This window comes from Armigeres subalbatus, chromosome 1 (genome assembly GCF_024139115.2).
Source record: "Armigeres subalbatus isolate Guangzhou_Male chromosome 1, GZ_Asu_2, whole genome shotgun sequence".
Taxonomy (NCBI): Eukaryota; Metazoa; Arthropoda; class Insecta; order Diptera; family Culicidae; genus Armigeres; species Armigeres subalbatus.
This window is the reverse complement of record NC_085139.1, coordinates 125932146-125951097: the sequence shown is the minus strand read 5'-3', so window position 1 is coordinate 125951097 and position 18952 is coordinate 125932146. Positions and strand designations below refer to the sequence as shown.

Genomic DNA, 18952 nt, shown 5'->3' with positions numbered 1-18952 from the left:
TAAGATGCATTCCGAAAAAAAGTCATATTCTGATTCAGCTAGACTTTTACAAACACACAGATGCATTCCTGCCAGCGGTATCAGGGCCAGCAGCAGAAGAAGGATGATTCCCGTTTTGCATTTGTTCGCATGCATGCATCCTGCCAAATACATATTCGAATGCCAATGCGCTAGACTGGATCGGAACCTCCAGGAATCAGATTCATGCATTAATGCTAAACTGAACACCTTGGGTAAACATCCATTCCGGACATAAAAAAGTTTAAATAGTTTCAATGTTCCACTAAACGTGAATATCAAATATAGAAAAGACTACATCTCTCGAATGATAAAGACATTTTTTGAACAAAAGCTTATAAATTTTAAACATGTGTGAGGTGGAAAATGTCATTGTCACAGTACAAATTATAAACTGAGGACCGAAATATTCAGAACCAGCCCCAGAGCCAGGAATCAAAGAGGAATCCTATCCGGTTCGGAGGCATCAATCCAGAGTCAAGAAGAAATGCCATCTAGATTCCAAAGAAATCCCTTAAGGTTAACGATTTCAGGATAAATCCTTTCCGGATTCGGAAAAATCTCATCAAGATTCCAGGAAAGTCCTTCTGGATTTCAGGACTAAATCCTTCCTTATTCCAGGACGAATCCTTTCCATACTTCCTTCCGGATGCCAAGAACGATCCAAATATCATAAGCTATCTTGTACGGATTCCTAAAAGGCAATCTGCTCTAGTTCGAAGGGAATCCTGCTCAATTCGAAGGGAATCCTGCTCCAGATTCGAGGAATCCTGCTCGGATTCGAAGGGGTTCGAAGGGAATCCTCTCGGATTCGAAGGAATCCTGACTCCAGTTCGAAGGAATCCTTCTCCAGATTCGAAGGAATCCTTCTCGGATTCGAAGAGAATCCTTCTCCAGTTCGAAGGAATCCTTCTCAGATTCAGAGGAATCCTTCTCAATTCGAGGAATCTTTCTCAGATTCCGAAGAATCCTTCTCCGTTCGAACGCCTCAATTCGAGGAATCTTCTCAATTCGAAGGAATCCTTCTCGATTCGAAGGAATCCTTCCAGATCGAGGAATCCTTCTCTAGATTCGAAGGAATCCTTCTCGGATTCGAAGATCCTTCTCAATTCGAAGGATCCTTCTCGCATTCGAAGGAATCCTTCTCGAATCGAGATCGCTTGCGAGAATCCTTCTCGATTCGAGGAATCCTTCTCGGATCGAGAGATCCTTCTCCGGATTCGAAGGGAATCCTTCTCAGTTCGAAGAAATCCTTCTCAGATTCGAAGGGAATCCTTCTCCAGTTATTCGAAGGAATCCTTCTCGGATTCGGAATCTTTCAATTCGAAGAATCCTTCTCAGATTCGAAGAATCCTTCTCCAATTCGAAGGAATCCTTCTCCAGATTCAGAAGGAATCCTTCTCCAGATTCGAGAGAATCCTTCTCGGATTCGAAGAATCTTCTCCAGATTCCAGAGGAATCCTTCTCCAGATTCCGAAGAATCCTTCTCAGATTCGAAGGAATCCTTCTCAGATTCGAAGAATCCTTCTCGATTCGAAGGAATCCTTCTCCATTCAGGAATCCTTCTCAAGTTCGAAGAATCCTTCTCCAGATTCCGAAGAGTCCTTCTCTCAATTCGAAGGGAATCCTTCTCAATTCGAAGTCCTTCTCAGATCCGAAGAGAATCCTTCCAATTCGAAAGGGAATCCTTCTCGAATTCGAAGAATCCTTCTCGATTCAGGGGTCCTTCTCGATTCGAAGGAATCCTTCTCGGATTCGAAGGAATCCTTCTCGTTCGAAGGGAATCCTTCTCTGGATTCGAAGGAATCCTTCTCAGAGTTCAGAGAGGAATCCTTCTCCAGTTCGAGGAATCTCTCCGGACCGAATCCTTCTCAGATTCGAAGAATCCTTCTTGGATTCGAAGGAATCCTTCTCCCAGATTCGAAGGGAATCACCTCGATTCAGGGAATCTTCTCGGATTCGAGGAATCCTCTCCGGATTCGAAGGAATCCTTCTCGGATTCCGAAGGGAATCCTTCTCGGATTCGAAGGAATCTTCTCAGTTCGAAGGGAATCCTTCTCCAGTTCGAAGGGAATCCTTCTCCAGATTCAGAAGGAATCCTTCTCCAGATTCGAAGAGATCGCTCTCAGATTCGAAGAATCCTTCCAGATTCGAAGGGAATCCTTCTCCGAGATTCGAAGGAATCCTTCTCAGTTCCGAGGAATCCTTCTCCAGATCAAAGTCCTTCTCGAGATTCGAAGGAATCCTCTCGATTCGAAGAATCTTCTCGAGATTCAGGGAATCCTTCTCCAGTTCGAGAGGAATCCTTCTCGATTCGAAGAACCTTCTCGGATTCAGAGGAATCCTTCTCGGATCAGAGGATCCTCGTCCGGATCTTCCGGATTCGATCCTTCTCAGATTCGAAGGGAATCCTTCTCCAGATTCGAAGGAATCCTTCTCCAGTTCAGAGGAATCCTTCTCAGTTCGAAGAGTCTTCCGGATTCGAGGATCTTCTCCAGTTCGAGAATCCTTCTCAGTCGAGGAATCTTCTCGATTGAGAATCACAGGAATCCTTCTCGATTCCGAAGGGAATCCTTCTCGGATTCGAAGGAATCTTCTCTAGTTCGAAGGATCTTCTCAGATTCAGGGAATCTTCTCGGATTCCGAGGAATCCTTCGGATTCCGAAGGAATCTTTCTCCGAATTTCCAGTAAGGAATCTTTCTCGGATTCAAGGAATCTCAATTCGAAGGGAATCCTTCTCCAGATTCGAAGGAATCTTCCGATTCGAATCCTTTAGATTCGATCGATCCGAGTCTCGATACCGAGAATCCTTCCGGATCGAGATCTTCGATCGAGAATCCTTCTAGGAAATCCTCGATTCGAGTCCGAGAATCTTCTCGATTCAAATCTTCTGATTCGGACATTTGCTTAAGATCTCTTCATTTTTTTAGCAAGGCCGACCAAGGTCATCTTCGCAGAAAATGCTACAGTAGCGACGAGTCAAATCTTAATGCAGTCGATACGCTGAAGACTTTATATTATTTTCTTCAAGCGGCCGCATGCTCAAGTTTTTTTTGTATTCATTGTAATATGAATTTGAACTAACGTATAAATGTTTTCGATACATTTTGATTCCAAGTTCCTACTATTTTTTATTTAGACGCCATTCTGGTTTTCACCAGTCCGTCTACAGTGACGTGCAATCAATTATGTGAAGAGTGTCTGAAAACCTCAGAGTTGCGTGTCTATTCACCTGGTAGGATTTCATTGAAGAAAACCAAATAATTGATGCGTTATCAATGCAATGACGAAACTATATTTTTCGCTTTTTCATAAGACAGATTTATTGTCAGTCTGTATCAGCTATGAAAATTGTATATCATGTCAATAATCTTTTGAACTCATTTATATTGAAAATTGGGGTAATTCAAATCAACGGCAGCGAGTATCAAAACTCCGCTGCAAGACCGGTCTAACACGCACCTTACGGGTTCGGTACTTAAAACTCACTCCTCATGGTCCCGTTTCGATTCATTTCAGGTCAACAACCATACACGACGTACTTATTTCTGGGAAATGTAGCAGCATCAGATCTGCTGACGGATTCTGCCGTCCTATATGGCGGTATAGCAAAGAAATCCGGCGAAGATAACTGTTTCCATCATATCGGTAAGTACTCTGCTGCTCGAGAAGAAACCTGTTGCGTTTTCGACGAGTTGCTATCTAAGTAATGTTTGAGTAAACGTAACGGGCCAGACAAAATTCAGCGAAACATTTGCTTTTGATCAGGCGATATATTTCCATGGAAGCAAATCATCTCATCTACCTCCAAAGCATGATAATATTAGTAATGGAAAGTTTGGAATTCTGCAGAAAAAAAAATGAAGCGAGTAGGTAAACAAATTCTGAGAGAAAACATTCAAGAAAAGCTATTAAATCAGATGGGCATTCAAATGGCGTCGAATCATTTCATATACCTTTGATCACATAGTTGACGTATAAGCCAAAATAGCCACTTACTTTTGCAGATATGGATTCTTCGTAGATTATACATATGCTCCATAAAAATATTCATGTTTTGTTGGAAACATTCGAGTTATGGCGATATTTGTTTTTGAAAACTGGTAATTTGATCGCATAAGTTGACGTACCTCATTACCTGCTGCAATATGGAGCAAAAACCTGTCTCATATTTTTCGACATTCACAATCCACTAATTAAGCATAACAGAGATTTTCGTTTTACTTTGTCCTATTTCAGGACTACTTTATGAGTTGGGCGTAACTGATTTTGTAATCAAAAATGAATATGCAAGTTCCTGCTAAAGCAAGCATTTCTTGTGAAATCCACGGTATAATCCGAGAAAATAGCTTTCATTCATCGAGGTGTAGTTCTGGAGATAAAGGTTTACATTCTTTTGAATCAATAAAATAATGTTTGTTTTAAATATTGTCGCCAAAAGTTTTGATTTAAACAATCGCGATCATTCAAAGGAAGAATAATATAAAGAAGAATGAATCCATTAATTATGTAACGCAATGATTAGCCATTTATGTCACACATTTTTAGAAGCATATCAAAATTGTATTTGGGAAATCAAGGATGTTATCGATCTTTTAGTAATTTGCGTTCGATCATTTAGTAGCATCAATAACTCATTCTAGAAGCAAATTTCAAAATGTGTATTGTATGGTGACTTTAGTGTAGGAATTTTTTCTACAACTCTTAAATGACTCGTTGTTTAGATTCTCCTATAACGAGTTATAGCTATAGTTCAGTAACTTAGACTAAATGATAACAAAATTCCAATCATTCAGTTTAGATACTGTAAATAGCGCGCATAACTCCGTTATTAGTGAATTTAATAACGAACTATTGGCAAAGTTGTAGAAAAACCTTCGCACTATAAGTCCACCATACAAACATTTTGAAATTCAGTTCTAGAATGAGTTATGACAAACTACTAAATAATCGGCACCAATTACATGATCGATAACATCCTTGTGGAAAATCATATCTAAATCCCATTCCTCCTCTAAAGTGTAGTAATTTATGGGTATTATTTTCCAAAAGTGCATATCAGAACCAAAATCTAGCTTCATTTTTTGTGGGCAGAGGGTCTGCCACTGAGGACTTACACATAAGAATTAGTGCGTGTAAAATGGCTTTTTATTTGTCCTCGCTTGATAATATTGGTATGTATATCTCGGCACATTTACCGGGAAGGTCCTAATATATTCCACGGCTGTTATTTTAGTTTTTACAATTGTTACAATTACAATTATTATTCATGTTTTCATTACCTTACGGACAGAACTGAATTATAAAACATGATATTGACTTTGATGTAGGATTCAAAAGAGCAGGCAAAAATATCTAACTATTAACTGATCGACTGTAGTTTAATGATTCGGAATGGCTTTTCAGTCTTGACAAAATCAAATCTGTTATTTAATCTTGTCCAACTTTCGGTCCGTTTGGGACCTTCCTCAGGGACTCTAAAAGTATTTATTTGAATTTTGTAATTATTTCTAATTAAGCATTTTTGATTAATTTTACCAATTCTTACAGGTTTATCCTCAACTGTGTTCTGCTGAACCATTGATTATCATGAGGTCAGGATTTCTGTTTTATAATACATTTTCGATTAATATTCATTTTACCCAGACAGTATTTCCTCCAGTGTACTTCTCCCACATAAACGAGAACGGTTCGAGCACCGCGTTTATGGTAAAACCCTTTCCGTTTATCGTTCGTTGGAATTCAGTGCCTGGCACAAGATGAATCCTTGTTACTTTCTACGATCTTCGGTGTATACTGTGTGTCGTGTTTTTTAACCTGCCTCATGTGTAGATGTGTGTGTATGTTTTACAAATTTGTGGTTTGTTTGTTTTGATCAGATGGTTTCGCGTTTTGGTTATTCTTTAGCAATGTAGAACTCCTGCATAAGCTACATGGATGTGTCCGTATCTGTTCGTTTGTTGATTGAGTTTTGTGTATTGTGTATGTGACAGCTTTCGAGTATTGGAAGATTTTCGTTTGTTTTGTTGTGTCAGTATTTTCGTCTCGGCAAAATATCAACAAAAAATGCACCAATGTTATTTAAATATCAAGATGTTATGGATAAAACAAACTAATAGCTCGAGATATTAATTACTTCTTAAATACCATTAACTGATAACCTCATGATATTTCATAGCAAATATGGATATTGTCGTCTGATATTTTGTGCTTTCATATCCTACATAAAACAGGCCCATATCTATTTTGTAATCTAATCACGATTGATTTACTTCTAATCCTCGTCTACTCGGTATTTTTAAATAGGATTGGAAATTAAATTTGATTCGAACGAGGACTTTGGCCAATACATGAAAAGGGTAACTGCTTGCACATAGTTCAAGAACCATTCTAATGCTGAATAGTGCAAAACCGCGTACAGTACTGATTAAATTCTTTGCAACACGAACTCTTCCACATAATTTTATCTTTACCAATAATTTTAATTTCCACGGAAGAGCTATCCGAAAAACCTTTCCCGGAAACTCGAACTTTTCAAAAGATTTCCTTCTTCAATCAATAAATCGTTGGAACTAACTTCAATTATTCTTTAGCGCCATATAACCACACGTAGTAGCCTGGTTTTACGCCATGTTATGGGTACAAACATTTCACAAAACGTTTGTTTGATCGCATAAACTGTCGTATATATTGAACCACTTCAATCAAAGGAATAATATTAATTCCCATGCCTTAAAATAAATACATTTACAGATTTTCATGTATTTTGTTGATTGATGTGATGATTCAGGTAATATTATAAAAATGCGTTTTCCCAACATCGATGGTGCTGGTTGTTACGTCAACTAGAAATCATGGGCATTATAATATGTCGTATCCAACGCCGGACAAGGAAAATTTCATGTCAGGACTGCTTCACGAAAATCCAATAAAGATGAAATGTTCTTCTATTTGGTAGAGATGAAGTGCATGGGGAAAATGGATTCAATTTGAAAGATATGATATGAATTAAAATTCAATTTTGTTTTTACACATGTGTTAACAAAAACAACCCTGTCTTCAAAATTACATATATAGTACTTTTGATGCCAATTGACGTCAGTATTAGTTCCTTACTGATCTGATGTTTATGCTTTTCATAGTTTAAGCAATGCTGATGAAAATGTAAGCGATTAGCTATTCTATTTAGCTCAACAAAAAAATATCTACAATTCAAACTTTGAACATATGCCTATTAAATACTAAATTGTTCATGATAAACTATCATGAAAAGTACACAGATTCTTTATGGAAGGTGAAATGATTGACATCGATTTCCATTGAAAGATAAATGCATGGGTTGTACGAACGGGAATGTTGAATCATTCAAACATGCACACATAACTAATGCGAACCTATCTTTCCATATCCCGCCTATCGAGGACATATATTCCAACCTGATCAATGGATTTTATCGTTGAAATAGCAACCCACCAGTCCATAATAATCATCTCCATCATCAACAGAGATTCACTTGACTGCCGACCCAACCCGTCCCTCCATCCTTTCTGAGGCAACATAGGACACTAGAGTATCCCCACCTGCCATTCCTTCACCCCACTGGCACAATCCACTTGCCACCTTGCCACCCTCTAATTGATTTTATATCCTCTTCGCACAACAGGATTAATTGTATCCACACCCTGATCTGTCAGCATTGGATTGATCGCAGTCGACCGGTACCTGTACATCGTCTACGGGCTCAGTACCAGCGCTCATCACACCCACCAGGGCGAAGCTCTCCATCGCCACCTGGTTTATCGTAGCTATTTCTTCCCTCTCCATGGGCGCATATTGTCCGAGCGAACAGAACGGAGGCTTTGATTTTGTCACGTGTACCACTTTCAATGCTAATGGATTTTTATTATCATGGAAAAATAGTTGCAGGTATCAATTAGAGGATTGTATTGCATTTAAATAGTTTTTGAATATGTATTTGTACATTTGCCCAAAACCCATTCCTCGAAGTATTTCATCAAAATAACTTTTCCTCGAAAATTGTTTTCCCGCAATTACGTTTCCAAAAAATAACTTTAACTCGTAAACTTCATTACTCAGTATTTACCATCATATGCTCGAAAAACATTTCCTCGAAAATTACCTTCGCCTGAAAACATCATCATTCCAAAATGACATTTCCGAAAATATCATTTCGGTTGTGGAACGTACAATTTTAACGAACGGCAATCAGCAGAACACCTTTTGGCGGAATTTAGTTAAGATTCATATTCATTAAATTACGCCTTCATACGGGAGCTTGGCAGAAGGAAGGTCGTGTGATATGTGCCATCACAAATATTGCCCTCCGCTCGCTTTCAAATCGACTTCTATAAAAAACCCAGATTAATCCACCTACAGTGAGATTTTGACCCTTCCTTAGTTATAAGGAATTTTATTCCAGACTCCAGTATTTAAAACGAGATAAAACTACTCAGCTTCCCACGGCGATTTACCGTGAAAGTGACAAAATAATTGCCTACCCAAAGGCGGATGTCTTGGGTTGAGTGACAACTTAACGAATGATAACGTACTGTACTTCATGCTGCCGCTGCCTATCTATAAGGCGCTCGTCGGATTGAATAACTATTGTGACATGGTTAGCAACTATCGTAACGCTGGTTGCATATATTGTACTCGTAATTTCCAGAGACCTCGATATTAATTAATCCAGAACTAACTAAATCAGTCATTGATCTGAGCGAAACTCAATAGCGTTCAATAATAACATATATTTCACCTTATGGATGCCTAATTTGGTAAAACTAAACTTGTTCAATACCTTAAAAATGAGCGAGATTTTTATGGTAGTAAATTTCAGAATTTGCACACATACATGCATACAAGTGATCTATTAGTGTCTCAAAACATGCTCACATTTGCTATCTAGCTTCTACTGAAGAAATTTTTGAAATCCCTTTCAATTTTTACGTTTTTGCTTTTCTGAGAAGATTTTTTTGTACATGCTTCTATATGTTCCTCAATAAAAATCATTTGTTTCTTTGAAACAAATCAGAAAAATAGGCTTAATTCCATATCATATCATTTGTTATAATTATATTTTCAATGTCAAAGTGAATTTGTTTTAAATACCATACATTTTATTTAATAATTAACGAGATTTCTTGATAGATTAATACGTAACACACCTGCGTAACGCATACAAAGTGAAATTATAGACACTTCCGAAGGAAGGGTCAAAACATTCTTCGTGCCTGCCGTATCCTAACGGAACTATCAATTAGGGTTACTGCTCCTGGACTTCATCTCATAGCTCCGATATTGGTCCTACGAAAAGCAAAGCAATGAAAAGGTATTTGATTTGTTTATTATTTTTGTGATTTTTTTCAGCAGTGAGCATGAATGTTAGCAAAAAGAAGCGACGAAATTGGTGCCGTATTTCTTTGTTTCGCGATGAGATGAATATATGTACAGTGAGATTGAAAACGGAACAGTTGCCCTATATACTTTCGCCTCTAATGCTATCATGAACATGTACGTCCAAGTTTGGAAGATGATATTAGCATTTCCATATCATTATTAAATTAGTATTAAAATGTTCCAAATTGCACGTTTTTTGGAAATGCTAATATCATCTTCCAAACATTAACATGATAAAATTAAAGACAAATGGGCAGGCAGGTATGACGATTTTCATATAAAAGTGGATTTGAAAAAAATCGCCGAAATAGCTCTCCGTTCACTTACAAATTCACTTGTATATAATAGTAGTTTGTGCAACTAGTTGCAAAAAGATGATTTTTTCAGCACGAGTTGTACGTTTATCTTGTACGAGGCTTGCCGAGTTGGATAAATACTACGAGTGCTGAAAAAATCGAGTTTTGCAACGAGTTGCACACGCTATTTTTTGCAATGACGAAAAATGAACTTTAATATGATAAATCTATACCAAAATTGTACAATCAAGTTTACTCCACACGATCATTCATGTCAATAAATTATGTTGCGGCAGAGAACAATAAGATTCCATCTTATCGTGCCAAATTGCATAGCTTGAAAAGCTATGAAGCGATGGATGCAATTGCCTTTGGAAAATTGTGATGTTGTGTCCAACAAACCATTTCATTTATTACGAGACGCTTAGAGTACACTATTTAAACACTCACCCAAACTAATTCAGCTAAATGTAGTCAAGTAACTACTGTCCCAATGTACGTTTTTCATTATAGCACCCAAATGAGTGCTATAATGAATATTATGCAACCCATTTGAGTTGCATAATGGTCATTAAAGCACCCATTCTGTTGGTATGAAAAAGTAGGCCGTTTTATCACTCAAATGACAACTGTAAACCAGGTATTATGATCAGGAATTGCAAAAAAATATTTAAACAAAATAACAGCGATTTTAATTATTATCAGTGGCGCCGGGAGTGGGTGGGACAGGTAGGACATGTCCTACGCACGAAAAATCCTGGGTAGGACAACCTGAGCATTGTCCTACGCCTACCTATGATTCTAAAGAGATAACATAACATATTAATGAAACAATCTGCACTATGTGCTACATTAACAGCTGCTTCCCATTTCTAGGATAATTTTCTATATACTGGCTTTCAAACGTACGGTTTGTCTCCATTGTCATTGACATCATTTATTCCAAAGCAATTCGAAATAGTTTATTCTCTTGATCTTCCCTGAGAAAATTTTAGATTAAGGGCAATTAAACGTTACTTATTACAGTTTATGTATATCTTGCCAATCATCTGTCATGAAGAACATGTTAGTGACTTTTTTCAAATCTCATGGCTCATTGAGTTGGCCTGGTGTGCTTAGGAAATTGTTTTAAACTACCATGAAGAGGTTTTTTTTCGAGTTTCCAGCAAAACATTTTTTAAATTCCTATAAAACAAATTCAGAATTCTCGCGAAAATTTGTTCAGCATTTCCATGGATTTTTTTTTCAAAATTTTCTTTGGGAAATCTTCGGAATTTCCTCGGGAGATTCTTTGGAATTTCGTCGAAAAATTGTCCGGAATTTAATTCGAAATTTCTTTAGGAAACTTTTCGGAATTCCCTCGGGAATCGCTTCCGAATTCTCCGGAGAAACTTCCCAAAATTTCCTTTGGAAACGCTTCCGGATTCCCAAGGAAGAGTCCCTCATCGGGACACTCTTCAAAATTTCCTCGAGAAATACTTCGGAATTACTTTGTGAGTTTCTTCACACTGTTTTCGGGAAACTCCACAAAATGTGCTCAAAGAACTGTTCTATAAAAACTTTATCGGGAAACCTTTCTATTTTTTTTTGAAAACTTTTTGAAATTTTCTTGGGAAACTCTACCAAATTCCAAGAAGAAATTTGTTGAATAATTATTTGCGAGCTTCTTAGGGGAAAATGTTACACAGTTTAAACGACTGTTGTGTTCCTTGTCTTCTAAAAGGACGACAACAGTCGTTTAAATCGTGAGAAATTTGTTCCATGGAAAACCATAGAAACATTATTCGGGAAGCTCTTAGAATTTATTTTAAAATTAAGAATTTACTAAGAGACAGACACTAAGAGACACACCTCGGGAAATTTGTCGGAAATCCCACGGAAAATTGTTTGAAAATTCTTCAGGATACTCTTCGGATCAGATAACTATTCGGTTTTCTTTGAAAAACTTTTCGGAATTTCCTCGAGAAACGATTCCGAATTTCCAAAGGAAATTTTTATTTTCTCCTTTAAAAAAACCCTACGAAGAGAAAACTCCTCGCGAAACTCGTAGAGATTTTTTCAAGAAACTCTTTGTAATTTCCTTGCCAAACTTTTCGGAAGTTTCCCTGAAAAGCGTTCAGAACTTCCTCGGAAATACCTCGGGAAACGCTTCCAAATTATCTGAAGAAACTCTTCGTAATTTCTTCAGGAAACGCTTCGGACTTCCCAAGGGATTTTTTTTCGGAATTTTTTCAGGAAGTTCTTCCAAAAATCCTCGGGTAACTCCTCGGAATTTCGTTGGGAAGTACTTCGAAGGTTCCTCGGGAAAATGTTTAAAATTACTTTGAGAAATTCTTCGGAATTTCATCGAAAAAATCTACGTACTTAATTTGGATAAACTCGTTACAATTTCATCGGGAAGCTTTCGAAATTACCTCGAAAAACTCTACGAGGTGGTTGGAATTTTCACGAAACACTCTTAAGAAATCCCTCAGGAAAATCTACGTAATTAATTTGGAAAACTTTTCAAAATTTTCTAGAGAAACGCTCTCGTTTTTCTCGTTTTTCTCGTAAATTCTACGGAATTTTGTCGGTTAACTCTGATCATTATATGATAATGGAGGATATTTGACTGAACACAGATAAATTCGATCAGCATTCAGAGTTTTGTGTGAAACGTACTCTATTAATGCCTCGTTTCAAAATTGGCGTTTTCTTAAATGTTCGTTGGGGCAAATTTTGTCCTACCCACGTCTTGGAACCCGACCGCGCCTCTGATTATTATAAATATAAATGATATTATATATAAATGAATAAAAAAAACATAGTTGTCGCTCGCTTGCGATATGCTTCGGTTATAGATAGTGGAATCTATAGATGAGCGAAAGCATGGCTGAGTCGATTTTTTTGCCCGTGCACACGCGCATATGACGTCACAGCCCTTAACGTTTCCATTGAAATCGTGACGTCATGCTCGTTTGGAGACACGTTTGACAGTTCGTTTGGAGACAGAGGATTTATCTTCGCTCATCTATATATTCCACTATCTATAGTTTCGATCTTATTCTTCATTACTTTCGACCCTCCCTTATACTTTGAGCTTAGTTCGTGTAAGGTCACCAATGCAAAAAAAAAACTAATTATAGATCATATAATCGGGCAATGATTGGAAAATGTGTAGTTCTAACACCGATTCTACATCGTGAAGGACTGTTCCATTGTTCAACTCAGACCTAGATTCATGTACTATTTACGATTGTCAAGCGTCTAAGGCACAACCCTGTTTGCAATTGAAGTGTTCTGTAGGCTTAACGGAGATAACCTATGGAAATGCCAAATTCCAATCGGGTTCCCGGAGAAATCTCTTCTTGTTTCCAAAAGAAGTCCCTTCCGTACTCCAGGAGGAATCCTGATTGCATTTCATGATCTATCATTTTCGCATTACTGCTCGGATTCTGAATGAAATCCTGCTCGGATTCTGAATGAAATCCTGCTCGGATTCTGAATGAAATCCTGCTCGGATTCCAGAAAGAATCCTACTCGGATTACGGAAAGAATCCTACTCGGATTCCGGAAAGAATCCTACACGGATTCCGGAAAGAATCCTTCCGAAGGGAATCCTCTCCGGATTCCGAAGGGAATCCTCTCCGGATTCCGAAGGGAATCCTCTTCGGATTCCGAAGGGAATCCTCTCCGGATTCCGAAGGGAATCCTCTCCGGATTCCGAAGGGAATCCTCTCCGGATTCCGAAGGGAATCCTCTCCGGATTCCGAAGGGAATCCTCTCCGGATTCCGAAGGGAATCCTCTCCGGATTCCGAAGGGAATCCTCTCCGGATTCCGAAGGGAATCCTCTCCGGATTCCGAAGGGAATCCTCTCCGGATTCCGAATGGAATCCTTTCCGGGTTCCGAAGGGAATCCTTTCCGGGTTCCGAAGGGAATCCTTTCCGGGTTCCGAAGGGAATCCTTTCCGGGTTCCGAAGGGAATCCTTTCCGGGATTCCGAAGGGAATCCTTTCCGGGTTCCGAAGGGAATCCTTCCCGGGTTCCGAAGGGAATCCTTCCCGGGTTCCGAAGGGAATCCTTCCCGGGTTCCGAAGGGAATCCTTCCCGGGTTCCGAAGGGAATCCTTCCCGGGTTCCGAAGGGAATCCTTTCCGGATTCCGAAGGGAATCCTTTCCGGATTCCGAAGGGAATCCTTTCCGGATTCCGAAGGGAATCCTTTAAGGATTCCGAAGGGAATCCTTTCCGGATTCGAAGGAATCCTTTCCGGATTCGAAGGGAATCCTTTCCGGATTCCGAAGGAATCCTTTCCGGATTCGAAGGAATCCTTTCCAGATTCGAAGGAATCCTTTCCGGATTCGAAGGAATCCTTTCCAGATTCGAAGGAATCCTTTCCGATTCCGAAGGAATCCTTTCCGGATTCCGAAGGAATCCTTTCCGGATTCCGAAGGGAATCCTTTCCGGATTCGAAGGAATCCTTTCCGGATTCCGAAGGAATCCTTTCCGGATTCGAAAGGGAATCCTTTCCGGATTCCGAAGGAATCCTTTCCGGATTCGAAGGAATCCTTTCCGGATTCCGAAGGAATCCTTTCCGGATTCCGAAGGAATCCTTTCCGGATTCGAAGGAATCCTTTCCGGATTCAGAGGAATCCTTTCCGGATTCGAAGGAATCCTTTCCGGATTCCGAAGGAATCCTTTCCGGATTCCGAAGGAATCCTTTCCGATTCGAAGGGAATCCTTTCCGATTCGAAGGGAATCCTTTCCGGATTCGAAGGAATCCTTTCCGGATTCGAAGGAATCCTTTCCGGATTCCGAAGGAATCCTTTCCGATTCCGAAGGAATCCTTTCCGGATTCGAAGGAATCCTTTCCGGATTCGAAGGAATCCTTTCCGATTCGAAGGGAATCCTTTCCGATTCGAAGGAATCCTTTCCGATTCGAAGGAATCCTTTCCGGATTCGAAGGGAATCCTTTCCGGATTCCGAAGGAATCCTTTCCGGATTCGAAGGAATCCTTTCCAGATTCGAAGGGAATCCTTTCCGGATTCGAAGGAATCCTTTCCGGATTCGAAGGAATCCTTTCCGGATTCGAAGGAATCCTTTCCGGATTCCGAAGGGAATCCTTTCCGGATTCGAAGGAATCCTTTCCGGATTCGAAGGAATCCTTTCCGATTCCGAAGGAATCCTTTCCGGATTCCGAAGGAATCCTTTCCGGATTCCGAAGGAATCCTTTCCGATTCCGAAGGGAATCCTTTCCGGATTCGAAGGAATCCTTTCCGGATTCGAAGGAATCCTTTCCGGATTCAGAAGGAATCCTTTCCGGATTCGAAGGAATCCTTTCCGGATTCGAAGGAATCCTTTCCGGATTCGAAGGAATCCTTTCCGGATTCGAAGGGAATCCTTTCCGGATTCGAAGGAATCCTTTCCGGATTCCGAAGGGAATCCTTTCCGGATTCCGAAGGAATCCTTTCCGATTCGAAGGAATCCTTTCCGATTCGAAGGGAATCCTTTCCAGATTCGAAGGAATCCTTTCCAGATTCCGAAGGGAATCCTTTCCGGATTCGAAGGAATCCTTTCCGGATTCCGAAGGAATCCTTTCCGATTCGAAGGAATCCTTTCCGGATTCGAAGGAATCCTTTCCGGATTCCGAAGGGAATCCTTTCCGGATTCGAAGGAATCCTTTCCGGATTCAGAAGGAATCCTTTCCGGATTCCGAAGGAATCCTTTCCGGATTCGAAGGAATCCTTTCCGATTCGAAGGGAATCCTTTCCGGATTCCGAAGGAATCCTTTCCGGATTCCGAAGGAATCCTTTCCGGATTCGAAGGGAATCCTTTCCAGATTCAGAAGGAATCCTTTCCGGATTCGAAGGAATCCTTTCCGGATTCCGAAGGAATCCTTTCCGGATTCGAAGGAATCCTTTCCGGATTCGAAGGAATCCTTTCCGGATTCCGAAGGAATCCTTTCCGGATTCCGAAGGAATCCTTTCCGGATTCGAAGGAATCCTTTCCGGATTCGAAGGGAATCCTTTCCAGATTCCGAAGGGAATCCTTTCCGGATTCGAAGGAATCCTTTCCGGATTCGAAGGAATCCTTTCCGGATTCGAAGGAATCCTTTCCGGATTCGAAGGAATCCTTTCCGGATTCGAAGGAATCCTTTCCGGATTCGAAGGAATCCTTTCCGATTCAGAAGGAATCCTTTCCGGATTCGAAGGGAATCCTTTCCGGATTCGAAGGAATCCTTTCCGGATTCGAAGGAATCCTTTCCGGATTCCGAAGGAATCCTTTCCGGATTCGAAGGGAATCCTTTCCGGATTCGAAGGAATCCTTTCCGGATTCCGAAGGGAATCCTTTCCGGATTCCGAAGGAATCCTTTCCGATTCGAAGGAATCCTTTCCGGATTCGAAGGGAATCCTTTCCGGATTCCGAAGGGAATCCTTTCCGGATTCCGAAGGAATCCTTTCCGGATTCAGAAGGAATCCTTTCCGATTCCGAAGGGAATCCTTTCCGGATTCCGAAGGAATCCTTTCCAGATTCGAAGGAATCCTTTCCGGATTCCGAAGGAATCCTTTCCGGATTCGAAGGGAATCCTTTCCGATTCCGAAGGAATCCTTTCCGGATTCCGAAGGAATCCTTTCCGGATTCGAAGGAATCCTTTCCGGATTCGAAGGGAATCCTTTCCGGATTCGAAGGAATCCTTTCCGGATTCCGAAGGAATCCTTTCCGGATTCGAAGGAATCCTTTCCGGATTCGAAGGGAATCCTTTCCGGATTCCGAAGGAATCCTTTCCAGATTCGAAGGGAATCCTTTCCGGATTCGAAGGAATCCTTTCCGGATTCCGAAGGAATCCTTTCCGGATTCCGAAGGGAATCCTTTCCGGATTCAGAGGAATCCTTTCCGGATTCCGAAGGGAATCCTTTCCGGATTCCGAAGGAATCCTTTCCGGATTCCGAAGGGAATCCTTTCCGATTCTGAAGGAATCCTTTCCGGATTCCGAAGGGAATCCTTTCCGGATTCGAAGGGAATCCTTTCCGGATTCGAAGGAATCCTTTCCAGATTCGAAGGAATCCTTTCCAGATTCAGAAGGAATCCTTTCCGGATTCGAAGGGAATCCTTTCCAGATTCGAAGGGAATCCTTTCCGGATTCGAAGGAATCCTTTCCGGATTCCGAAGGGAATCCTTTCCGGATTCGAAGGAATCCTTTCCGGATTCCGAAGGAATCCTTTCCGGATTCGAAGGGAATCCTTTCCGGATTCCGAAGGGAATCCTTTCCAGATTCGAAGGGAATCCTTTCCGGATTCCGAAGGGAATCCTTTCCGGATTCAGAAGGGAATCCTTTCCAGATTCGAAGGAATCCTTTCCGATTCGAAGGAATCCTTTCCGGATTCGAAGGGAATCCTTTCCGGATTCGAAGGAATCCTTTCCGGATTCGAAGGAATCCTTTCCGGATTCGAAGGAATCCTTTCCGGATCCGAAGGGAATCCTTTCCGGCTTCCGAAGGGAATCCTTTCCGGCTTCCGAAGGGAATCCTTTCCGGCTTCCGAAGGGAATCCTTTCCGGCTTCCGAAGGGAATCCTTTCCGGCTTCCGAAGGGAATCCTTTCCGGCTTCCGAAGGGAATCCTTTCCGGCTTCCGAAGGAAATCCTTTCCGGCTTCCGAAGGGAATCCTTTCCGGATTCCGAAGGGAATCGTTTCCGGATTTTATTCTGAAAGGAATCTTGCGCTTATTCCGCAGGGAATCGTGCTCTGGTTTCGAAGGAAATCTCACTCTTATTTCGAAAGGAATCCTGCTCTGATTACGCATGAAATCCTACTCAGATTACGAAGGGAATCCTTCTTGGGTTAAGAAAGGATTCCTTCGTGGTTTACGAAGGGAGTCCTTTCCGGATTAAAAAAAGAATCCTTCTCGGATAACGAAGGAAATTCGAGCAGGATTTTGGAGGAAATCTTGCTCGATTTCTGAATTGAATCCTGCTCGGATCACGAAACAGAATCAATCTCGGATTTCAAATGAATTTTCGTTCGGATTTCCAAGGAAATCCGTCTCTAATTTTATTCTGAAAGGAATCCAAAAACCGGACTTCGAGAGGAATCTTGCGCTTATTCCGCAGGGAATCCTGCTCTGATTTCGAAGGAAATCCTACTCTTATTTCGCAAGAAATCCTGCTCGGATTACGCATGAAATCCTTCTCAGATTACGAAGGGAATCCTTCTTGGATTACGAAAGGATTCCTCCGTGGTTTACGAAGGGAATCTTTCTAGGATTACGAAGGGAATCCTTTCCGGATTGCAAAAGTAATCCTTCTCGGATAACGAAGGAAATTCAAGCAGGATTTTGGAAGAAATCTTGCTCGATTTCTGAATTGAATCCTGCTCGGATCACGAAAAAGAATCAATCTCGGATATCAAATTAATTTTCGTTCGGATTTACAAGGAAATCCGTCTCGTACTACTAAAGGAATCCTGCTTGGAGTCCGAAAGAAATGCTGACCGAATTCTGAAAGAAATCCATCCTAGATTCGGGAGCAAATCCTGGCCAGATTCTGAAGGAAATCCTATCCTGATTTCGAAGGGAAACCTTTCTTGATTCCGAAGAGAATCCTTCCCTGATTCTGAAGGGATCCAGTTTAAAATAGTAATTGTCTAAATTTTGAGGAAATATCTCTTATTATTCCACCTAACAGTAATGGTGAGATTCTCGTGTACTATAAAAATAGTATTTTGGCCAAAACTTTTGAGTCCATTGTTCGATCTGGCCCATTCAAACTTCACATTGGTGAAAAAAAAACTTCCGATGCTGCACACTTAACCATCGCGCTCGCTACTGTATATATATGCAGTCTGCAAGGTCATAAGGTAATATCACAAAAACATGTATGTGTGACAACAGAAACAGAAGATCCTTGTTTCCTGTACCATCGCGTTCTCAATGAGCCAGTAGAAAATGGGGGCAAGAACGACATATTCAACAACGTGGTTCTGTATATAAATTTTATGAAACAAAGAATAAGCCAAATCATAAAATTTAACATGACACGTAATGTACAGAAAAACCTGTAAAACTGCTAACCTCCGATTCACATACTTTTAGTTCTAATCCACCTTTGCTTATGGTTGAAAACCAAATATCAACCCACAGATAATGAGTCCTGATATGATTATTAATAACACGAAAGTCTCTGAATATATTTATCAAAAAGTTATATTGTATTAGCTTAAGTATTTGGATTCAAGTCTTACAAAACT

The 18952-nt window shown here is 40.3% G+C and overlaps 1 protein-coding gene across 1 annotated transcript in view; it reads left to right on the top strand.

Annotated features, from left to right (window-relative positions):
• LOC134206522 (5-hydroxytryptamine receptor 1A-like) overlaps positions 1-18952 on the top strand; it is a 54586-nt gene that overhangs the window by 34363 nt on the left and 1271 nt on the right. The window contains exon 2 of the mRNA XM_062682247.1: positions 3539-3667. Within this exon, the coding sequence (XP_062538231.1) occupies positions 3539-3667 (129 nt within the window). The remainder of the gene's footprint in view (positions 1-3538; positions 3668-18952) is intronic.